Raw genomic sequence first — 1,281 nt, 5'->3', positions numbered from 1 at the left:
AAAAAAAAAAAAGGAAAAAATTATTATTCTGCTTTTAAAGAGTTTTCAAAAATTTAAATAAAAAAATTGCAAAGTATAGGAAACAAAGGAATATCCTATTTTTTTTTTTTCAGGGAAATTTTTTTCTCCTAGCTAGAATATTTTCTTTAAAATTCTAAATTTCATGTTTATTCATATTTTCACTAATTTAACTTTAACAGACATATTACACTAAAGAAATTTTAAACAAATTCTACATATTAATACTATATATGTCTCCAATATCAAATAATTTATATCTAATATTCATTATAACAAATCAGGAAATAAATAAGGAAATAACATATCACAGGAAATAAATAAATCCTGCTGATACTTTGATTTAAATGTAACAGTCACTTTAATATCTCTTACACGTTACAAATTGGAACGATGTTCTTAAAAATTTCTGCTGCTGGGGGCACATTGTATTTTTGGCATTCCTCTCATTGTAGATCAGATGTCCAGGTCATTCTTCCGGGGCAATGGATTATCCTGTTGGAGCCAGATGTCATATACAATGTCGAAGAGGTTTCAGGCTGGAGGGGCCGCACACGAGATACTGCATGGCCGGGGATCAATGGAATGGGAAGGAACCGACTTGCATTCAAGCATCGATCGTGACCGATTCCCGTTACCATTCAGGTGAGCTTTTTCTTCGACCTTTTAACCGGCGATAACCCGTTGGAATTGCATCGACTGGTCCTCCAACAAAAATTTGTGCTAACAGAAACTTGCGCCCGACAATAGACAGATAGGAATGGAAATGTCGCCTTTCTCTCGCGATCTATTCCAATAATTTGTTTTTCACCGATGGTATCGATCGGGAAAATTTAATTTGAGAAAATATCAGCGCAGCCGACAATTTCTCAAATCAAATTTTATTTTACGATTAACTCTAATTTTTGTCTTTTGAACGTCAAATTAAGGGATATTAAATTCGACATTATTAATGTGATTTTTATTGATGAAATGATTAGATGTAGGTAGCGAAGATTTCTCGAGGAAATTTGAGATTAAACGTGATTGACGTCTGGAATTGTGACATAAATAAATCGTAAAAGTTTCACACGGATTGATGTCGAGAGGATTTTATTTCTGGAAATTGAGATGAAGGGAATAGAATGGTGAGATTAATGAAGTTTGATATCTTTAGCTTTCTTCTTTAGCATTCTTTAATAATTCCAAGTTTTCTATCGATAATATAAGTTTACAAAAAAAAAAAAAAACATATGTTAAACATATGTATATCAAGATTTTCAA

At 31.8% G+C, this 1,281-nt stretch overlaps 1 protein-coding gene across 1 annotated transcript in view; it reads left to right on the top strand.

The window, feature by feature from the left end:
• The window catches only part of LOC102678924 (fibrillin-1-like), a 146,358-nt gene that overhangs the window by 124,854 nt on the left and 20,223 nt on the right, over positions 1 to 1,281 (top strand). Inside the window, exon 16 of the mRNA XM_031508983.1 lies at positions 474 to 663. Within this exon, the coding sequence (XP_031364843.1) occupies positions 474 to 663 (190 nt within the window). The remainder of the gene's footprint in view (positions 1 to 473; positions 664 to 1,281) is intronic.

Source organism: Apis dorsata, unplaced genomic scaffold (assembly GCF_000469605.1).
Source record: "Apis dorsata unplaced genomic scaffold, Apis dorsata 1.3 scaffold_117, whole genome shotgun sequence".
Classification (NCBI taxonomy): domain Eukaryota; kingdom Metazoa; phylum Arthropoda; class Insecta; order Hymenoptera; family Apidae; genus Apis; species Apis dorsata.
The sequence above is the reverse complement of the archived record's forward strand: the minus strand, read 5'-3'. Positions and strand labels throughout refer to the sequence as shown.